Source organism: Nymphaea colorata, chromosome 12 (genome assembly GCF_008831285.2).
Source record: "Nymphaea colorata isolate Beijing-Zhang1983 chromosome 12, ASM883128v2, whole genome shotgun sequence".
In the NCBI taxonomy this organism is placed as follows: Eukaryota; Viridiplantae; Streptophyta; class Magnoliopsida; order Nymphaeales; family Nymphaeaceae; genus Nymphaea; species Nymphaea colorata.
The window spans coordinates 17,614,567-17,632,802 of NC_045149.1; the positions used below are offsets into that span (position 1 = coordinate 17,614,567).

Below are 18,236 nucleotides of genomic sequence, written 5' to 3' on the forward strand. Positions count from 1 at the left end.
TCCTCTTTAGAATCCACCAGTCTTAGGGCTAACATAGAGATGCAGATAAGATTTTATAATCTGCGAAAGTTTTAAGTCGATAAACCTTTTATTCTCTAAAACTTTGTTCACATATTATCATTTAAGAGTGATTTCCAAAGGGTTTAGATTCTGCGATCACATGCCTAGCATACTTTTTATGCAATTGCATTCACACCATCTTCTTCTCTAGTAATTTAAGTCGATAAACCTTTTATCATTATAAAATCTTAGTCGTGACTTCAGATAGAATTGATGGGTATAAATAAATCACGAAAAAAAGACAAGGAATCCCGTCCCATGTTCATCTTTTTAAATCCTATTTATCTACACCCACCAACTATACACAACTTAATTAATCATTTTTTACATCTGAACTAATCAGGTACATTTTTAATCATACTAAAAAGATAGAATTTTCTTATATTACCAAAACGGCGGGTGTATCTTTTCCAAACATTTAATACCCCCACTAGACAGGAAGCTACTAAGGGACCTTATTAATTAAACCTATTGCCAGACCTCTAGGTGTGTATTTTTAAGTCCCCGTCCCCAAGAAAAGAAGGAAAACATGAAGCAGACTAGGGATCAGAACATTAAGAATCAGTTTCGATATTTTGTTATTAACTTTTAGTAGATTCCAGGCATCTTTATTGAAATGATTCTTTAGCAAAATCATTTTTCATTGATCCAAGAAAATTAGAAATCCATATCCTCCTGTCCAATAAATCACGAATAATCCCATTCGCATGCTGTGGGTGAAACGACAAACAAAGAAAACATGGAAATCTTGTTGTGGAACCCAGGAAAAATGAGCAAAAAATTGGAAGTCAATCCAGGAATAAGCAAGGCAAGAGACATACACGGCCTTTTTTATTTCATCTGTCTAAATATAAGCTTATGAAATACCAAGATCACACTACTACTTTACACTCCCGCGTTTTGGATAAGCTTATCTGACTGAAGTGTGTAAGAAGCCCATCAGGCACTCAGAATTCCAGACTTGGTAGCGCTTGAACTTTCAACGCCTTTTATGTTTGCTCTGACACTCTACAGAGAAAAGCAAAACATGTAAAAAATGACCTCAGACACGATTAGAAAAAAAAATGAGAATCAACTAGACAACAGGTTGAAAATTTAGCGGTAAGCCAAATGCCAATTGGACAACTGAGGCACACCATTGTGCAGTCAGTAGAAATGATCGTCTCTCTTTTCACTCAGTATTCTATTTTTGAAGTTAATATTACAATTACAAATTAATCTTCATAACCTTCTGAATTTGGACTACGACAATATAAGCCCCTTAGCTCATATTTGCTGCCTCAGTGCAGTTAACTTCTCAACAAAAAATACAAGTATCGACACATTGTTTGGTATCTAGTTGAGATCTGTTAAATTTTGAACAGCCCACAATTTGTTCTCGTTTTATGTTCCAAAACCAAGATGAAGTTTTTGATCAGACAGAATTTGCTATTCTCAACCAGAGTCAACAACGAACGATCAGTAAATAAAGATTAAACATAAGTGATAAGTCCACGGGATGCATAGATGATATAATGTTCAACAAGACTATTTAGTCCACACTACAAGTGCAGTCTATGCATCAATTTAGGCTTTTCTAAAATGCTAGAGAGCTGACAGAGTTTTAGGCATGACAGGGTAAAACCAATAAAATCTACATGGTCCATGCTGCTATCCAACAAAGCAACCTATCTTTGTCAGGAATATCACTTTTGAGCACTCGCTGCACGGCCACACATTCAAGTGTTTTTTGTTCTATATTAACAGGGATACATTGGCCAATTGACACTTTCTCCCATATTGTGCTCTATTCCTTCTCAGTCTTTTACCCCATTGTGACATGCCTTTGTTCTATGTGAAAATTTGTATTATGTTATTATGGATCGGTACATTAAGGAGCATGCTGTCAAGCATGCACTTCATACTTCATAGTTCATACAGCATGAATATCCCAGACAAAGCTGTACACCACATGGACTCAACCAAACAGTGTTAGATACAGAGAGCACTATGTAACTAAAGTTCTTAAATCTATAAATTTTCCTGTTACAACCTCAAGTACTTGTTTTATACAATTTGTTGGTTTTCTTTTTTTTTCTTTCAGTTTCTGATCATCACACCATATCTAAAACTCAATGTGCTTTTAATTTTATGCTTTTAGTTGTAACGGTTAATTTTGTCTCACAAAGATTCAATGGGGCCTCTAGAGCAAGAGGTTTGTGTCTGTCCAGCTCCAAACATATAAACAAATGTATGTACGTAGCTTTTGATAGTAATACAAAGCATATGCATTTTAAGGCATCTACTTTAACATCCACTTAACATATATTTTGTAGGAACATTGTCTTGTTCTAGCATAGAAGAAAATCATAGATGTCACGTTACCCACATCATAATAATAAAAAGGACAGCTTCTCTTATTTCTTTGACTGCAAGCAACTACTCTTAACATACCAAAGTCCAAACCCACCTCTCCTATCACAATCATATTTGAATTTAGGGTTAAAAAACCAGTCCATACTTCTTCTGAAAGCATTAACGCCTGTTTGTGAAGTAATTTACCGAATAAATAAAGAGCATAGATGAATTACCTCCAAAAGGGATATGTAATAAAAATCTTCCATATGTTGCATAAGTGCACTTCCATCTCTTATTGAACGGAATAAACTTATCTCAGTTTGCAGAATTTTCTCAATAAGTTGCTTCTCACCTTTCATCTACAAAATTGTAAAGGAGTGAAAAAAGAAGGAAACCTGTTTATGCAGCAATATATAGCTAACGAAGGAAAATAAAGGTGAGAAAAGAAGAGACAAATCATTGTAGTATTGTACAACATGCAAAGCATGGAACTGAAGATGGTCGTGGAATTAACAAATAAGAAACTCAACTATGGATGATGAAACTAATGTAGTGATTTATCATGCAAAAGCAAAACCTATAAGTGCGGACATAATTACAAGAGTATTATCCGTACAAAAACCAAGCAGAAGAATGGAAAATTTTTACAAGGTAACTTGCATATAATCAAATAGAACAGTTTCTGTCTATAAGTTTGAATGGAAATGCTAGTTTACATAGGCTCTAGGTACACTTATGTGTGCATATGTATGGAGGAAAAATCAAGTTATGCTAAATATACTTATAATTAAATAAATACATCCCAGGAGAGAACTCTTCATGTTAAAAATTTACTTGATTAAAGTAAATTAAACCAAAAGCTACTTGCGAGTCATGACCTCATAACAAAGTTCTTTTCATTTTTATTCCTTATCACTGTTATAAGGAGAGTAGGCTAAGATTGGTGCCCTAGTGAGGGATACATACGAACTTCAACACACTGACCAATGTTACAAATGTCAATTCATGGTGTTCTATAGATGTATATACAAGGAAGTTAACACATGAATCCCTAGATACCTGCAGTAATCACAAGATGCAATGTGAAGCTCACCTAGAGGCAGTTCAGTAAAGGAAATTTCCCAGACATTTTTACAGTTACATCTGACCCCATCGTATAGTAGAGTTTTGTTTCATTAATGTCTGTGTTCCAAAGTTATTTTACAAGGGCAGAAAACAACATGTATAGACATCCATTTTCCTCTATATATACCCAAAAATTTAATACATATTTTGCGAAGTCCACATATCTATAATAAAGCATGCACAAAGTGGAAAAGGGAAATACATACAAATTCGCCAACAAGAGCATCAGGTGTGTACTCTCCTATAACATCACTCTCATATCCATCCTGTACAAGCTCCATATTTACCTGAAAATATGAAATCAGATTACCCACACAACGAAAATTCAAATAAAAAAAAAACTTTCAATTCACATAATGAAACTTGATTACACTTCAACAGATAAATATTTCCTGTAGGTCAAGTTTGTGCAACACAATAACAGAAAAGAGAGACGGAGAGAGAGAGCAGAAAAAAGACTTGCCTTTTTTTTTTTACCAGAAATTTATAATTTTTAATGTATTTTGCTGCTCGTACGTATTTCTATCAAGTGTTCCATAACATAGTTCGAAAAATGGACATGAAGTAACATTTCCACCAGTTATAAGTAATAAAATTCAAACACACCTTAAAAATTCACAGTTTCCACATCTTTTCAGCTTTGAGGTGCATGCAGCTTATGTGAGACCTGCTTTTATAGTTGGTGTCAAGATTCAACCATTCCAACTGCCACATTCTCACTTAAAAACTTTTAAGAGCTATGACTTAAAAATGTTCCCGAATTGGGAAGCCAAATTTGATCTTACTAGCTCGATCAAGGTAAAGTTAATTTCTCCAATAGCTAGTTTGTGAGCAGATATGAACCAGAAAAAGCTAACGATCACTTCATATTCTCGAATATGGAAGCCGAATTTGGTCTTACTAGCAGGATCAAAGTTGTGAATTGATAGGAGTTACCCACTAAAGTTAATTTCTCCAATAGCTAGTTGGTGAGCAGAATAAACCAGAAAACTTTAACCATCACTTCCATATCAATTTCATGGCCTAGAGAAAATTAAAAAATGCAAAAACTTAATGAGCACAGGCCTCACCATCACATCTCTTAAATCCTTAGCCTTGAGATAAATTGGCTGTGCTACATGACAGTAGCCCATCAAACGTGGCACTGTTGGAATGATGTCTCTGTGATTAACAATCCGCCAACTATCCTTCACAACCTGCAAATATCAATGAAACGTAAAACTTTCACAAGTTTCCGCTAACAAAGATGATACTTAGTTACAGTTTCTCAATGACATAATCGTCCATCACATATGACTGCGCAATTCATCACATACAGCAGTTTTCATGACGACAGAAAATTTAAGTCAATCTCTGGAAAAATGAAAACAGACAAATTCTGGTATCCTGTGGAAGAAAGAAGAAAAGATATGTTGTTAATCTAGTGGGTGCTAAAAAGGATGGCAGAAATGAAAATTGTACTCCAGGAATCAGTAGCTGGGAGAAGCTACATCAACAGTTACAAAGCTGTCGAGACCTGCTATGCAGCTTTCAACCACAGATCTAAGTTTGGCTACATGACATAAGCAGAGCATGAAGCAATGTTATAAAGACCAGATAGTGCAACTCAAGTTTCATTGATCTGATTCTTACAGGACAAATTTGATAACAGGTTTTATAAGTATAAATCAGCTCATATGCATCACATCAATGGTTAAATGAGTGAAAACAAAATATAAGGTTAACTGATTGTCTCAAACACATACGAAAGCCCCCACCGAACCTCTTCAAATTGAAACAAGCAGAAGGCTATTTCTAAATTATATGATAAATTATGAACCAGTTATATGCCATAATACGGTAGGATGAAACATATCTTGCTACTGATGGAAAATGTGTCATTCAGCGCACCCACATGTAACCCTGAAAAAAGAAATAATCTACCATACATATCTATATACACATATATATAACAGCATTATGTCTTCCAACCCTTTGCCTACTGTGTCCCCTGAATCTAAACCATCTGTGAGGACCCACTGCCAGAACCCTTGGACAAATGCAGTAGAAAGAGTAGTCAATAGGTACAAACTTGGAGAACAATAAACAACTGGAACTTTTTAAAGTTCCTCCAAAATTAGGAGGTTCATGACTCTTCCTCAGTTTTTGAAGGAAACTCATTCTTTATCATCCTTTCTGCACACACGTGCGCCTTAGATGGGCTCAGCATTATTAAAAACTTATGATTAACCTTCTATTTGCGGTTTTTGGGCCCAAAAAAATGTTTTAAACTTTTTCTAGCTTACAAAAGCCAATGCATTTTCTGCTACTTTTTGGTTCACCAGAAGATCCTTGATAAATCTGATGGATTACATGGGCTCAGCATGATAAACAACTCATTTATTGACCTTCTATTTGTGGTTTTTGGACCAACAAAAATGTGTTTTCAAAGCCTACGAAATTGAATGGAATTTCTTCTGCTCTTTGTATCACTAGAAAATCCTTGATACACAAAATCATCCAGCAGTAAAAGGTTGTTTTGAAGTTTTTAACTAAACACAAGCCCTATACCTCACATTTTATAGGGTCAGAACAGATTACCTCTGTAGAAACACACACCAAGATGGAGAGAAAGAGAAGGAACACATAATATACGTGGAAAACCTCAAAGAGAGGTGAAAAACCACAGAGAAGCTCTAACCTAGGGGCACAACCGCAACCCTAGGAGAGAGAAAATGTTATTCCACTTAATCAACAATTACACCATAAGTGGGATTAAATAAGAGGGAAAACCACCTAGGGTACCGAGCCACTCTCGGTACCCGTGCCCATGGGACCGGGTCTGGATCCAGACCCGGTTCCCTACACATGATATGTTAACAACCTCTATAACAATAATAATAATAATAATACAAATAATGGCAGTTTCTAAGTTTTGATTGCATGTATGATAGATTGGATTGTGTGCGCATGCATGCATATGTACACATATATATATCTACACATACACATAGGAGGATTTTAGTATGTCGGATGATGGATGTTGTTGGATTAAGGCATATCGTAAAATGTACCGGTCGGGCCAACTTATATGTCGTATCGTAACCTATTGTAAATGTAGGGTAGCGTATCGTAAAATTAATTTTTTAATTCAAAAAGAATAAAAATAGAGAAAAATTCGGGAAAAATGTATTCCATATAAAAAAACTCATCACACAAGAAGAACATTCATGACTCATCATTCATAAGCCATAATATATCAACAACAAGTTGAAAAATGACAATTAAATTCAGAATAACAAAATAAGCATCCATTTATGTTTAAAGTGTTTTAGATTATATCACAAGTTCACAACATATAATTGTTCACCACCAAGTGCCAAATATCATTATTATCATCAATCAATGATAATCATCAACATCATCATCTTCATCTCCATCGTCATTTCCTTCATTAATTGTTTCAATGTCTTCAAATGGAATGCCCTCACCAACATATAGGCGATTTTTCTAAAAAACTAGGAAAGCATCCCCCTCTCATAGCTCTTAGAGATGTTTAGAAAGCTCCCATAGTTCATATCGTACGATATGGCCCCCATATCGCACGATACAAGCAATATGCCTATGATACACAGACATATGATGTATGATAGGCATATTGTATGCGTTTTTCAAGCCTATGTGATACGCATCACACGATACGGGCCCATCACATCATGTGATATGGATAACACTAGTTGGATGGCTAAAAATTAAAAATTTAGCACTAAAAGCACCACAAACCATCCTTAATACTCCTCTAGCAACTGTTTTTTAGCAACAGATTTTAACTTTTAATCATCCAGCAACACCCAAAGAGAGAGCAGAGAGAGAGAGAGAGAGAGAGAAAGAGATGGCTTTCACAGGCTACTTCATTTTTGTTTTATATGCAAAAAATGTGGAGTTCCTGCAATAAAATAAGCGGTAGCACAGAATGTTAGTGTTGTGTGTAATACCAGTGATAAACACTAACTCACGTACCTCTCAACACACAGTCAGGCCTGAACTTGCCTCTCACCGAGAGGAATTCCTCATTACTTGCGTAACCCTAATCCCTTAGGGTAACAACATATTTATGACTAGGATACTGGGTCTACAAGGCGATCCGACCCATTATTAACTATCTCTAATTATAAAAGACCCCCCTACGATGACACAGTTGCCTTAAGAATAACACAAAATGAAATGAAAGTGCTGAATTCATTGTTATGTTTTGGGAGACCAACCACCACGTTATCTACCTCATTATATGCTTCTGCAAATCTTTTATTTCCAACTCTTGGAGAACCGAAGTTGTACATGGTCACCGAGATTGCCCTTCTTCTGATAACATTGAGTATAAACATCAGAACATTCGTCAAATTTAATAAAATGTCAACAACTACATAGAGCAAAGTTGCCAAAGATGAACATGCCATCTGATCAAAGAAATCAAACTTCAAAAAAATGGAACAGTCCAACTGGAAACACAAAAATAAAATAACAGGAGTCGGAACAAGTTTTCAACTTAGTGATATGATACAGTCACCGGTGTAACATCAGAAAATTAACATATGCACATATTTAAGTGTGAAGTCAAAACCAGAGCTTGGCTATATGTTTAAAGCTAAAGTTTCGCTAGGAGAGCCTGAGGTTCCACATGAAACATTTCTCATAATGAAGGAATACAATTACAGCAGTTCGATCCTAGAAAAACTTAAATTTTAAAAATCTTTTCTAGTCCTTCAAAGTAGTATCCTCAACTGAAGCACCAAGATTAATGCAACTGGAACCCGTACCCATAACCAATCCATGTCTTGAATGAAAATCTAGCATTTTCTAATTCTCATATTAAACTTTTTTAGATAATGCAAAACGAACCTGTGTGTGTGTGTGTATATATATCATTAACTGAGGATTTGAGAGGCTCACTTTGCCATTTGACTTGATGATAGCTCCAAAGCAAGCAGTGTAGACAGTGCGCCACCCAAGCTATGTCCAGTCACATAAACATGCCAAGTAGGTCTGGTTTCTTCTGAATCATCCTTCCTGTACCAATAAATATTCTATAACGATCAAATTGGAATGGCAAATTCTTCAGTCAAAACCAAGACAATAATATACCAAAACATACTTCACCTTTATCACCGACTCAAGGTTACAAGTGTAACTTGGTAAATGGAGAGACCATCTTTGGCTAAAATAAGAGAAACAATCTTCTCTGACTTTTGAGATAAGATCGTAACGTATTCACAGAATCTTTGAGAAATTGATATTGTGAAAGAATAAAAGACAATTTTCAGTGCAATTTACGAATGTACACATATAGTTCTGAAGTCGTGAAAGAATAGAGTTGATTTTCAGCATCTAGTTCAAATTTCAAATTTTTATGAGGTTATAATATTTTCACATACATAGACAATACAGATTATAGGAGCAGAAGCAAGAAGAGATAAAACAACTTTTATGCAGTGCCTAAGCTCAATAATTTATGAAAGAATAATCCAGGAAAACAAACCACTTACACAAAGCCTATTGAGGTTCTGATCAAAGAAAGAATCCTATTTCTGACTGAATCATATGCACTCAAGAACCCACTATGAACCTGAGAATAAGATTCCAGAATAGTGAGGTGCAATAGTTGTACAGAGTAGCTAATTAATATTGCCACAGTGACATGGAGAACCGGAGGTTTTGCATGAAACCTTTAGATGAACTTTCACCTGAATTTCTTGTTTGAAGTCACCTCCTATCCTCTCAGGGTTCAATCTGTTGAACAGAAAAACAAATCAGAACTTCGAAAGAACCAGCACCAACAACAGTGAACAAAAACAATTCCTATTATCATCTGAAAAATAGATCTGGGTAACTGATTAGACTTAATTTTGAGCAACCAAAGATTTCAATTTGGGCATGCCAGTAGGCAGGAAAATGCTGACCAAGTATGTGGCCGCTGCTATGTTTGTCTCAGCAGACACATATCATGAAAGATGAAAGGAAACAAAAATCATGCAGTTATATACATGCATCTCAGTAGATGATAGTGGTCATACACATGGATAATGGACACACAACTTAGGTACCCACACAAGGACATGCCTTTTGGCACCTGAAGCTACACTTATTCAAAATAGGAGGGACCATTATGGCCAATCTTGACCCACCTTTGGTTGCGACATAACACCCCCGAAATTTAGTCTCGTATCTAAGACAAAGAAATCTTCAGGGATTTATAAGGGGCCAGCTGAAAGATAGCTTGTCTTGGTTCCTAACCTTTTTAAGGTTGGAATAAAAGATGCTATGAAGGCAGGTTGAAATCCGCCAAACTGAGATCTCGAGCCCAATGTAGGAGTGTATCAGGTTGTTACAATGGTATCAGAGCTGGTTCAAGTTGAAGGCATCTGGTGACCCAAGGAGCTGCCCTTGGTGTGAGATCGACAGCTTTCTAAAAGAAAGAAAAAGAGGATAAGCTTCCAAAAGGAGACCGGACATGGAAGAAACAAGAAGAGAAGGCCATGATGATGATGATCCTATGTTCGTTTTCACCCTGCCCCAAAAATTATCGGAAAAAGATCTCTCTAGACCTTTACAACACTCAAACCTGGGTCTCACATGTGTGAACGTGCATGCCTTAATAGGGGTGGATTGTGACACACAGAAAGTTTAATCTCATATCTAAGATTGAAAGAAATCTTTGATGAGGCTGGACACTAAAAAAAATATTGGCTTGGTTTCTAACCTTATTGACGTTGGAACTAAAGTTGCAGGAGGTTTGTTGAATTCATCAAACTGAGAGCCCAAACCCAATGTAGGAATGGGTCGGGTTGTTATAGCGCCCATAAAGTATGGACAGCATTGGTCCCATATGTGAAATGGTTAAGAATGAAAAAGCACAATAAATACAAAATGATTGGATGTGATATTCAATCTTTTGAAAATTAGCACAAAATTTAGCCACAAATATCACAATATTTTTGAAAATATCATGATATTAACGAGAAAAACAAAGAAAACGATAAAAACAGGAAAATATCGCGATAAATTGAAAAAACATTAAAAATTAATTTATTGTGATTTTATCGAGATTTTTTCATTTTCTGTTTTTATTTTTTTCAACTTGTCTTTCATCGTTTTATTTCCTCTAGTTTTAGGTATTTAACTTGATCTCTTAAAAATACTTCTTAGTTTTTCATTCTCTATTTTTAACTAACATTTTGATTTTTTTTAGTTTTTTTAAAACTCCGAGATTTTTCTGAAAAGAACAACTTTGCCGATAAATACCTGAGAAAAACCTCACAGATAAAAACCCAAGAACAATATTTGCAGCTATGGCACAAATGCAATGGTTTATACATGCAAATGGAGGACACATATACGTGCACATGCATAAAGTTCGTGACATAAACCAACAAATCATGGTATTTGCAAATCCTTATTTAATCTGACAAAAAACAGGTGCCATTGTCATCTAAAGCAATGGAATAACAATTTTTTCTTAATTTAAAGCACAATGGTAAAACCATAAAGGGTGTGTCTTTGTACAGAAGTCTTCACGAGCACTTTGGCTCCTACCTGATTTAGAAATATGTGGCTATTTTTTGGATTAAGTGAAAAAAGTAAACATCCAAATGAATATTTGCCAATAATTTCATAGAATATAGCAACAACAGTGTTAATATTTTGACAACTGAAGGAAGAGAATGGTAAAAGTCAGAACCCAAGGAAAGAAAAAAGATAGTCATCAAATCATACTTATTGAAGTAAAATGAAATTACCCAGCAGGAACTAGCATTAAATCAGTTCGCAAATCCTTCCATTTAGCCTGGTAAGAAGTGAAGAATGTCAGGTGAGAATGACATGAAAAGAAAACCACTGTCACAGATGTCATTTCACAGATAGTAATCAGTGAGGTTCTCCTCAGAAATTTTCTAAAACTTCATTTTCTTCAAAAAATAAAAATACAAAAAGTAATTTAAGAAAAACTATTTGAGTATATAGGATTCAAAATAGTTATGAAGATCTCAAAAGAAACGAAATATATGCTTAAAGTGCACATGCAAAAGTTTATTTTAACAAGGGGAAAAATACTCCTTTGATAAAAAAATTTATTCTTTTTTGGTGATAATATTACAATATTTTAAATTTCGCCAGTATTTGACAATGAGAAGAACTTCTTAACAATATCATTCTTAAAAGTTAAAACTTACTTGCTCTGTCCCTCTGAAAGCAATTACTAATCTTCTTTTTATAGGGTCACGCCAAAAGGCCACCTGCAACAACGGTTTTCCTTTAGCTGTTTTCTGAACTATAAACTGAAGCTTATTGTTTTAGACTTTTAGCACAGGCCCACAGGGTATTATAACCATCCTTCATTATGTGAAAATCTTGAGACACAACCAAACAGAAGAGAGGGAACTCACTTCAAATTTGCAGAATAGAACGGTACCTGTGTATCAGTTGAGACATTATCAAGAAAGCAGATCTTCTCAAATTCAGACTTGATAAAACTTGGACGGCCCAGTGAAGTTGCAAGCATAGCCCAAGCCTCCATTGCACTCTCTGCAGTCAAGAACAATGCCTTCATCTCCTCTGCATGCCCTTGATGTACGGGTAACACCATGTTGCTCACTTCTGTGTTATCATCCGTGGGAGAAATATCTGAGGAAGTACTGCTGGAAACTGATTCACCACCTTCAGACTTCTGTACAGACTCCTTTTCCTCTTGAGCAAATGCTGCAGTAAGTACCATCAATGTTCCAAGGATGTTGTCTGCTTGCCTCAACATGTCCCATGATACTTTCTTCAAATCCACTGATAATGATTGGGACTTCTCTACAGCAGATGATGAATCACAAATGATATCACTATCATTCTTTTCTGGAGACGCTAATCCAGATTCAACATACCCTTCATTTGCATTTCTCATTGACAGCATGCCCATCCTACTTATTATGTCATAACCATCCCATTTTAGTCTCTCAAGAACAGGAAAACCAAGCTTCTTTATGACATTACCCTCCACAGTTTGATTGACTACATCAGCAACATGCATCCAGAAATAATCATATGACTGCTTTGAATCACCTTCTTTTTCTTCAGGTTCTGATCTGCTAGCAACATGATCAGTTTCCCTTTTCTCATGATCAACAGAGATCTTTTCACCGTGTTGTGTGCTTATATCCAGTTTTTCATCCACATTTGCCTCAGACGATGGAGTACCGTTTACATCATTATCAGTCAATGACTTTAACCTTCCAAATGCAAACTCTACAAACTTTCGAGTCTGTACACTCTCAGAGCCATGAACAAATTTTAGAGCAGAACCTAGACCATTAACTCCAAAAAGATCTGAAACAAAAGGTATCTTCCAGCCTTGCTTCTCACTATCTATTTCTTCAAAGCTTTTGTATTCAACCTGACCAAAATACAGGAAAAAACATGGTCGATAAATGGCTCAATCATAACTTTTATGGAATGGGAAAGTTAAGCAAGCAAAGCTGCAAAGGCAAGATCAACATGCATGAAGTGCACACACAAATTGTCCTTGTGGAACAGTAAACTTAATCCATAGAGAGAAAGGGAAGAAGATGCTTACTACTTAAACATGATATTAATTAAACTGACAGCCTGTTTATCTAGATGGCAAGGACTAGTTAATGTCCTGTTATTCAGAAATAAGGACAAAGTGATAAGATTTGATAGGACCATGAGAAAAGGGCACACTATGCCACAGAAGCACAGAAATTTAAATTGCAAGAATGACCCTAAGCATTTTTCATGTCAAACGATAATTTGGAAAGAATCTCCATAAACAAAAATAAGCAAACCAACATCTAGAGTGAATGGAGCTGCGCTTTAGCAGGAGCTGTATGGCATTTAAGAGATTCCCAAGTTCAGAAAAAAGTTTCGAAGTACCTCCAGAAGTATCTGTCCACCACCGCCCATACCTCCCAATTCTACCTGTATATTGTGTACATCCCCTGAGAAGAGTGAACAAGTTCCTCGTGAATGTAACCTTTAAACAAGAGGTTACTTAAAATATCTCTAGCTCACCACAAAGCAAATAGTTCATAACATGAGACTTTGAAGTATGTCCAGCCCATATACAACTTAGCATTTGAAGATGCACACATGCAAACATAAATACAAATTAAAAATGATGATTTTCGCTTTTGTTGTAGCGAAAAAAGGAAAAATAAGAAAACATGAACCTGAGAAAAGATAGAAGTCAGAGACTTCTCTTTTGTCCAGAGGAAGAAGGTAAAATAAGAAAAGAAAACAAGAAAAAGATCACCCCCATAGAACACTATAATCAACAACACCATTTCCTAGTGGAAGATCATCAAAATACCAACTAGTGCATGAATGTGAAAAAAAGCCACCAAACAGTGACAATGAGGAAGGCTAAAGAAAGGACAATCAGCCTTACCATCAACAAGTGATTCAAGGCTAATCCCAGCATTGCCCATGCGCTTATGTGGAGTTACAAGGTTTGCATCCCAAGCGGCAATCTTAATGGTACAAAAATTCCACAAAGAACACTCTTCATCAATGGTCGAAAGTCACAGAAACACAAAAAATAAGTGTAGGGCATTAAGGTTCACAATACTAGAACATGATAAAGCAGGATTCAAGTTCTTCAAGTTCAATTACAACATGGAAACAGAAAACAAGATTAAACCAAGACAGGACTGGTGCCTGGTGGGATGGATCGAGCAAGCAATACCGGTAATCACCAATTTTCTTCATCCCTAACCTCTAATATAAATATGAAATGAAACATAATGATGGCCAAATATATTTTTCAGAACAAAACCTAGAAAAGCATTGTCAAATGATTTATCCACTAGGGCTAATTTCTGTCAGTGGCTGAAAGTGAAAGTACTGATTAGACATTAGAGTTTCTTAAGCTTATGGCCCAAAACTATACAGGAGCTAACTGGAACTTCAGGAGAAATAAAAATTGAACACATTCTCAAAGGAGCATTAAACTGGATAAAAGAGATATCATGGTCCAGTTCTATTTACAGCATTTTTAGCAGTATCATAAAGAATACAAGTTGTCAGTACACTAGCGCAATTACTATTCCAATTGGATAGATGAAACATTAGCATATAAATGCAATTTCTGAAGGCTTATGACTAAGGAGGAAAATGGTGCACCTGTAAGCTTTTTATAGGAGGATTCTTCATATTAATAATAAATTTCTCGTTCCAAATTGGCTCTTTAGTCCTGTCAGCATGAAATTTACAAAGTGATGGAAATACAAGGTACCACAAGTATCTAATTCGATTAGCAGATTTGATGTACTTCTCTCGAAAGCTGAAACATGATTACTCATGCTGTTTATAGTTTGTGCAAACCCACCCAACCCTCCTTCCCTCCCCGAGATAAAAAAAAGGAAAAAAAAAAAACAAAGCTTTCTTGCAGGACTCAAATAAGCTTCTTTTTCCAGAAAATCAAGTTTACCAAATGATGAATGAATAAAATATGAGCAACTCAAATATTGAACATGTCACCTATAGGAAAGGTAAAATGTTTCAAACAGCAGGTAGCCGAATGAGTACAGCAATCCTACAGGTCCTAGAAAAACTTTATTGAAAAGAAACTAATCTTTGAGTTTCACTGACATACCAACCAGTGCTGAGAAGGAATAGTGTGGAACTTACGCCCATTTTGTCTTGCTCTTTACAACCTGATTGTCATATTGTATAATTACATAAGGATCACTTGTTCCCTGAAGATTTTGCATCAGCAAAAAAAAAAAAAAAAAAAGTCATATTACTTCCACAGTTTCACCATAAGAACAGAATTGAACTGTCAATGAGCGTACAGCAGAAATTCCTTGCAAGATATTCCTAGACCTTAGGAACTACTTTAACATGACCCCGTTCCTATAGCAAAACCTTTATATGGCACAATTCTACCTAGGACTAAACTTTGTTAGAATATCTGTGTCCAAGAAGCCCATCCAGAGAATTTAACCAATGATCAGTAAAGAGAGAAGAGGCAAAGGACGAACCCATGGATCCATGGCAGGCAAATCAACACCCTTCTTCAAATTGACAATTAACTGCCCATCATAAACCTCACGAAGGAACTGCCTGAAAAGATAAATACTTCACAGATAAGAATCAACGACCAAGAAAACATCTTATACTCCATAGTTTTTTAACAATCAAATCAAACAATAAATGCTTCAAAAACCCAAAAAAACCTAGAAATCTACCAATTGGAACAATCTGAATCCATGCAAATGAAAATCCTCGAAAAGAAACACCAACAAGGATCATAGTCTCCTATAGCAATTCAATAACAAAAGGAAAAAAAAAAATCAACAGCAATGAGAGACTAAAGATAAACGAAGGAGATAAACAAATTGCAGAGGAAATCATATTTCCCTACTCGGATAGGTATACTGTCTGGCACTCGGCAGCATCAATCTCACGTGTCCCCACATTATCCTGCCTCAACCAATATAAAACCTCTGTTACTATCAAAGCCATCCCAAGCAGGCACGCAAACACCAAACAGACAAACCATGAAAAAATGAGTTCCGCAAGCAAGAAAGAATGCGTCGATACTCACTGGAGGGCTGGTATACGCCTCGAAAGCAAAACCAGCAAGCACGACGGCGAGGTTGAGATCAAAAGGAACGCGATCATCGTTCCTCTCTATGTCTTCCGCAGAAGCTTGCACTGACTCCTCGTTCTTACGAAAGAAGCAGCGGATGACGTCATTCCGCGCCCTATACTTCACGCGCAGTGAAGAAGGTCTCGCGCCCAATTTCTGAGGACACAAGATCAGCGCATAGCTTCGACAGTGAAGAGATTGGGCAGTGGGGAGGTAGCAGCCCCGTGGAAATGGTGTCAATACGCCACAGATGAAGAAGGACCCCATGGACGTTGGTAAAAGAGCTTCTGAATTTGGCGGACTGATCGGATTTTAGACAAGGGACGACTGACGATAAAAGATGAGGGGCGCCATCTCGAGCTTCTAGACGTCGCTTTTCTAGAAGTAATTGACGTCACGCGAGAGAGAGAGAGGGGAAATTGATGGCCGACCAGGTATCTCTACCGCCGGATTTCCAGAGAACGCTCAAACGATTCACTATTATGTTCGGAGATCGATATCTACAGATCCAAAACATGCAACCTCCCTACTTCCTCTCCTGTGCTCAAGGAAAGCCGGAGAATCAGAAGAACCAGAGAAGCAGAACTCGAGTTATCTCGTTCCTTTTTCCGATCGCCTTTCTCTTAATAACCTAGTCTCAATCTATTCCTTCTCTTCTGATGAAAAGGATCAGCTAGTATAGATTGTATCACGGAGACAGAGACGTAGATTCCGACGCTAGAGACCGCCTCTGGCCTGACGTGTCTCTTCTTGAAGACGATGGTCCAGGATAACGATTTGAAATCCCCCGCCAAGCCAAGCGTGTGGTAGGCCGTTGGCGGCATGGCGGACGATGCCTCTAGACTAGAGCTCCTCTGCTTCGGAAAAGACCCTCATCATAAAGATATATTACAAATCTGCCATATCTCGTAACGCGGGAACCTGTGGGTTAGCCGTTGGCTTTCTTGGTGAAATCAAAATTTTTCTTTCGGTCCCTGGATTTGGCTACAAATTCCAGATACGGGCTTATCATTTCTCATTTTCTGATACCAGTCATCCTTAAGCTAAGAAGTTTTTCAGGACGAATAGGTTTCGCTGAGATGCTCTGCGGACTGCGGAGCTAACTGACGTGCTTCGCCAAAAATAATCTGAGGGCAGATGAAGATCGTCTGAAAACCGAACCAAAATCCCATGAGTAAAGCCTTGAGACCTTGCTAGCTATTTGTCTTCAATATAGTCGTACTTAAGTCTCTGGTTAGGTCGGAGGTCAATGTTGGACTGACAACAGGAGATGAGCCCAAACCAACCATCAAGATGAAAAAGGAATCTTTAATTAAAAAATGACCGCAAAAAATAGTGCTCATCTCATACCCAGCCGGTTATAAGATCGTAACTGAATGTTTATTACTGTAATATCTTCACAACTTAATGCACAAGAAATTCTTCAGGTCCTTATCGGCACTAAGTGTCAATTTGAGCTTGGTTCAATCAGATCAGATTCAAATCTATTGCTTCTAGTATGCAATCAAAGTCCTTCACCAACAAAGTTGGTTTGAAGTATTCATGCCCCAACAATTAAAGCTAGGTTCATTCAGGTCATTTTCCCAGAACTAGTCTCGGTTCAAGTCAAAGAGTAAGAGGACCCAAGGTTGACATATATTCAAGGCAAAATCCTGTTCATTATATCAAGCATGTGTTCGGATTGCATTTTGATTTGCATGCACAACTTCATACCCAATAAGGCTCCGAACAAGTGCAGGATGAACAGGTAGACCACAAGATGCGAGAGTTGCAACCACTTAACAAGTGGTTGGTTTTAACATGTCTGCAACGCAATGCCAAAGAGTATAAACAACGCAGAAACAAGTAACTTATACTATTATCCGAGGAGCTCATCAGAAATGCCTTTACCGCTATTCTGTTGATGTATACGAGTTGAACCAAGTTGGATGTAGACATTTACCAAGATTTAATACAAAATTACGCCAATCAGCACGGAAGCGAGGCTCAGTCTGGATCGAAATCAATCTCGGATGAAGTCAGAATTTTCAAATGAAGTCCAAGTCATAAATCATAATCTTCACTAAACACTGAAACCTGAAGC

General features: G+C 36.8%; 1 protein-coding gene across 3 annotated transcripts; it reads right to left on the reverse strand.

The window, feature by feature from the left end:
• Positions 1–830: 830 nt before the first annotated feature.
• Positions 831–16,968, reverse strand: LOC116266111 (uncharacterized). 3 transcript variants are annotated; one of them, XM_031647204.2, is made up of 18 exons: positions 16,109–16,968; positions 15,926–15,984; positions 15,543–15,624; positions 15,190–15,257; positions 14,683–14,752; positions 13,949–14,030; positions 13,435–13,499; positions 11,966–12,934; positions 11,727–11,789; positions 11,295–11,341; positions 9,243–9,288; positions 9,045–9,124; positions 8,452–8,568; positions 7,782–7,863; positions 4,593–4,718; positions 3,729–3,809; positions 2,631–2,756; positions 831–1,068 (listed from the first exon to the last, which is right to left on the reverse strand). In XM_031647204.2, exons 1-18 carry the CDS (start codon positions 16,418–16,420, stop codon positions 1,000–1,002), a joined length of 2,544 nt encoding a protein of 847 aa, XP_031503064.1. In that variant the 5' UTR covers positions 16,421–16,968; the 3' UTR covers positions 831–999. The 3 variants fall into 3 exon arrangements, with proteins under 3 accessions (XP_031503064.1, XP_031503065.1, XP_049936941.1); XM_031647205.2 differs by lacking the exons at positions 15,926–15,984; positions 16,109–16,968 and adding an exon at positions 15,750–15,787; XM_050080984.1 differs by lacking the exons at positions 15,926–15,984; positions 16,109–16,968 and having other exon boundaries at positions 15,155–15,257; positions 15,543–15,623.
• Positions 16,969–18,236: the final 1,268 nt, after the last annotated feature.